Source organism: Bison bison, unplaced genomic scaffold (assembly GCF_000754665.1).
Source record: "Bison bison bison isolate TAMUID 2011002044 unplaced genomic scaffold, Bison_UMD1.0 scf7180017864379, whole genome shotgun sequence".
NCBI lineage: Eukaryota > Metazoa > Chordata > Mammalia > Artiodactyla > Bovidae > Bison > Bison bison.
Window position 1 is genome coordinate 2,131,594 of NW_011494951.1, and position 4,859 is coordinate 2,136,452.

General features: G+C 41.2%; 1 protein-coding gene and 1 pseudogene across 1 annotated transcript in view; one reads left to right on the forward strand and one right to left on the reverse strand.

The window, feature by feature from the left end:
- The first annotated feature begins 823 nt into the window (after nucleotides 1–823).
- Nucleotides 824–3,653, forward strand: LOC105001178 (annotated as a pseudogene).
- A 964-nt stretch (nucleotides 3,654–4,617) lies between these two features.
- Nucleotides 4,618–4,859, reverse strand: part of CCT8L2 (chaperonin containing TCP1, subunit 8 (theta)-like 2) — a 1,808-nt gene continuing 1,566 nt past the window's right edge. The window contains exon 3 of the mRNA XM_010857353.1: nucleotides 4,618–4,859. This exon is cut by the window's right edge and continues 26 nt beyond it. Coding sequence (XP_010855655.1) covers nucleotides 4,618–4,859 — 242 coding nt within the window.

A 4,859-nucleotide genomic window follows, 5' to 3' on the forward strand; every position in this document is an offset into this window, starting at 1 on the left:
TTGTAACATAATAGAAAAATGGAGTAAAATGAAAATATTTTCTCTGGATAAATATTATATTACTATTTCTATATTGCAAATCACTGATGGTATTCTCATTCTCTACTACTTAGTGCCTACCATCGTATAGGGCAAAATAAACATTTGCACAGAAATAGGAAAGCATCATTTCAAACTGTGACAATTAACACCTCAGTCTCTATGGATGGACCTCTGTGGTGTGATGCTGAACATCTGAATACAGACTTTAAATTTCAAGAAAAGCTCACACAACTCAATAGCAAAAAACAATGTAATTGTAAAATGGACAGAAGATCTGTACATTTTTTTCTAAGAAGACATACAAATGCCAACATTTGAGTACATGAAAAGGTGTTCAACAACTCTAATCATCAGAGAAATGTAAATCAGAATCAGAATGGGGAGGGGAGGGATGAATTGGGAGACTGGGATTGACATATACTCACTACTATATATAAAATAGATAACTCACTGCTCACTCACCACCATATATACAACAGATAACGGATAAGAACCTACTGTATAGCATAGGGAACCTTACTCAACACTCTATAATGGCCTATATGGGAAAATAATCTTAAAACGGATACATGGATATACATAACTGACACACTTTGCTGTACACCTAAAGCTAACACAACATTGTAAATCAACTATACTCCAATAAAAATTGTAAAGAGAAAATCAGAATGGGCTATCACCTCCCACCTGTCTATTATCAGAGAGACAGGGACCTCCCTGGGGGTCCAATGGTTAAGAATGCGCCTCACAGCTCTCGGGCGGGGACCTGGTTTGCCGCGACATGGTGAAACGCACCGAGGAGGTTAGAATCGTGGGCAAATACGGACCCGTCCCAGTGCCTCCCTCAGGAAAATGGCGCGGAAAATTGAAATCAGCCAGCACGTGGACTACACCTGCTCCTTCTGTGGCAAAACCAAAATGACGAGACGTGCCGGGGGCGTTTGGCTCTGTGGTTCCTGGTGAGAACAGTAGCTGGTGGCGCCTGGACCTGCAGCTCCACCTCCGCTGTCACTGGAGAGCCGCTGTCAGAGACTGGAGGGGCTGAAGGGCCGGTGGGAGCGTCACCATCTGATAATGCTTCTGGCCTCTAATAAATGGGTTAATTTATGTAACAACAACAGAAAAGAGGGTGCCTTACAATGCAAGGGCCTTGGGTTCAATCCCTGGTCAGGGAATTAAGGTCCCACATACTGCAGGGCAACTAAACCTGTGCAGCAAGTTCCCATGGGCCTCAACTAAGACCCGATGCAGCCAAATAAACACATTAAAAAAACCCCAAAACTTGTAGCCACGTGTGGCGATACGTGTTAGCTAATTGTTGGTGATTGTTTCACGATACATGCCTATGTCAAATCATTCTGTCATATGGCTAAAACTAATACATTGCTTATATCTCAAGCAAGGCTAAATTTCAGTAACATCTGGGTATACTTCGAAATGTTTTCTATTTAAGTTTCAGAAATTATAGGATGTGCAGATTTTTCTCAGGTTAAAATCTAATGTAGGAAAAACATTCAGGTCTTTTTGTAAACTGTTTTTCATATGAGACAATATTGCAATGGATTATTTCACCTTCTGTAAACAAACTGCATTAATAAAATTGAGGGAGAAGGAGGTTTTCAATCAAAATGAATGTAGGAATGAAATGTGAAGCGTGTAGTATTTGGCATCTACACAGGCAAGACGGGGACTGGCTTGCAGATCTCACTGCTGGGGGTTAGGGGCGGGGATGCTGGGCCAGAGCTTGGGGTGCTTCCCTGGAGAGCAAGCTCAGGCATGCAGCACAGTGGGGGTCTCTGCAGTGCTAGTTTCTGGAGTCAGTGGGCACAGGAGACAATACTGGGGTAACTACAGGGGTGAAGATGTTTTTTAAAATGTGTAATGTCTGGATATGAAAACGTTTTCTGTTGTGCATTCAGTGAAGTTCAGAGAGGCACTAGCCAGAATCCACCGCTCCTTTCTGATGCATTCGTTCAGTGAGAAGAAAACTTATGGGGATAGCCATGATTTTGTTTTTAACCTGTGTGATGAATAAGAACAGCATCTCAAATCTGTCCTTTGATACAGACAGATGGCCACTGTAGTCTCTCTTACTTAGCTTCATAGTAACCAAAGGTGAACTCGGTCAGTGCTAGTGTCCGAAGGCCGCATTTGGTCTTTCCATGTGGAGAAAGTTTGAATTTCCAAGCCCCGAACTCAATGTGTTGAAAAAGTTTCTATAATTAAATTATCTTAAAATTTCTTTTTCCTGCTCCCTTTCTCCGTTGGTAGAATATTTCATTTAGTTAATTCCAGATAAATTTAGTCCCTTCATGGTTATTCTTGATCAGTCTTCAATTTTTTTTAAATTGTAGTTGATTTACAATATTGTGTTAATTTCTGCTGTACAGCAAAGTGATTGTTATACATACATATATATATTATTTTCCAGAATGGTTTATCACAGGATATTGAATATGGTTTCCTGTGCTATACAGTAGGGCCTTGTTGTTTATCCATTCTGTATATAATAGTTTGCATCTGCTAATCCCAAACTCCCAATGTATCCTTCTCCCACCCACCACCCCACCCCACTTGGCAACCACAAGTCTGGTCTCTGTGTCTGTGAGTCTGTTTATATATATATATAATTGTGTGTATGTCTGTGTGTGTATGTCTGTCTGTCTAGGGGAAAGGAGATGGTAATGTTACAGTATGATTTCTCCCCAAGTAAATTATCAAAAAAATCACGTGTATCAAAGTTAGGGCATTTAAAAGGTACTAAGTTACATTATTTGACTTACGTATGTCTTGGATCTATAACTAAAACGTTCTCTGTGAGCAAGAGCCATCTTTATTTTATTTTGCAAAATGAATATGGCTTTCTGCCTAATTTAGAAAACACTAATTGTACATTTTCCAAAGGCCATTTTGAGACATACTTTCTTCATAATCATAGGGGTTATGTCTATGAAAACAACACAACAGAGGAATTTGATTGGGGCAATAAAATAATGAATAAGAGAATGGGTTTTCCACTTCTATTTACTGTGTAACTTTACCCAATCACTTAATTTTTCTGAAGCTCAATTGTGTCTCCAGCAACTGAGCGATAACAAGCTTCTTTCTCCTAAGTTTGTTTTGATGATTAAATAAAATGAGTACAAAGTGCTTTTGAACTGCTTTACAAAGTTAACTATCATCATCACTATGATTATGGAATTTGAGCCTCTATGAGAATAATATGGAACCTGAGGGCAGGGAAGAAATATGACAGCATTTACTTATATTTGCTAAGATTTAATAATGAAGACAAACAAGGACAGACCCACCCATGGAGGATGTTGTATAGATCTGAAGTTTGTAATAGTGAGTCTAGTTCTAGTACATTTTCATCCACCATCCTTTGTTCACTAACAGAGTCTCAGGATTTCGCTTCCGGGTTTCAAAGAATCTTTGCCTGCTGTAAGACAGTTGTTTCTTGAGTTTGGTTTTCTCTCCAAATGCTTAAGCCTTTTTGTTTTGATTCCAATAGACTGCAGCCTCCCATCGCCTCACTTCTGCCCCGACATGCTGCTCTTTTCCTAGAGGCAAAGAAACTCAGATGGCTAAGTGGGAAAGGCTTTGGGTAACATGCTCTGGCTCTACTCAAACCCCCCTTTATTGCCCAGGGATACCTGGTCATGGGCTTCCCTGGAGGCTCAGACAGTAAAGAATCCGCCTCGAAATGCGGGAGACCTGGGTTCAATCCCTGGGTTGGGAAGATCCCCTGAAGGAGGGCATGACAACCCACTCCAGTAATCTTGCCTGGAGAATCCCATGGATAGAGGAGCCTGGAGGGTTAGCGTCCATGGGGATGCAAAGAGTTGGACGTGACTGAGCGACGAAGCACAGCACAGCACAGCACCTTGTCATAATCACAGCCTGGCCAGGACACCCTGGTGCAGGGTGCTCCCCACTGCTCCTCTCCTACTCCAGAGCTGTGTGTGGTTCTAAAGAGTGTGTTCTTACCTTTTGTTATACATGCCAAGGATGCTTTTTAAAAATAGTTGCCTCCCACCTCATTTTTTTTCTTTTACATTGATTTTTTTTGCCTTAATATTCTCCCTTTTCCCAAATAATCACAACAGAAATGAGTGGTCACTCCTTTAAGCTGAAACTGATGTTCTCAGATTGTTAAAGTGACATCTGGATAGAAATTCACATATATTAGAATTCATGCAGGAATACTCAAAATAGTTGAGAAGAGATACCTGCTTTTTTTTTTTTTTTTTCACATTCCCCAAACCCAGTTACTCAATTTAAAAATCTTTAATGGAATTGAATCTTGCTTTTCTTGGAGGGAAGGAACAGAACCTGATGGAGAGAAACAGGAAACGAAAAAAGCCAAGAATCTGAAAGGAAGTAAATCAAGAAGAAGGACTCTGCTTGTGGTTCTTTATATGTTGTTTTTATCTAAAGAAATGGACTCAAATAGCACCAAGCTTGGAGGCAACACAAGGCAAGCAATCATTTTTTGGGGTGGCAACGCCCTTCTTAGCGACCCCACTTTATTAAGGATGTTACCACTTATTTGTTCCAAGGGCTCCGTTTTTCTCACAGGGGACGGGCACTCCTCTTCTTGGGTTCAGGATTCGGGTCCTGCGGACATGCGGGACTTTTCTTGGCCAAGACAACGTCATCAACAGTCAGGAGCTGTTGAACCACGTCAGCCACGGCTCGAAGTCCTTGGGCTTTGGCTATCAGGGTGTCCCACACTTCTTCCTGGGCCACATTTATTATCCCCTCGACCCCCACTCCTATGAGGAAGTTTCCAGCCTGGTGAGCTCCGTTCATTT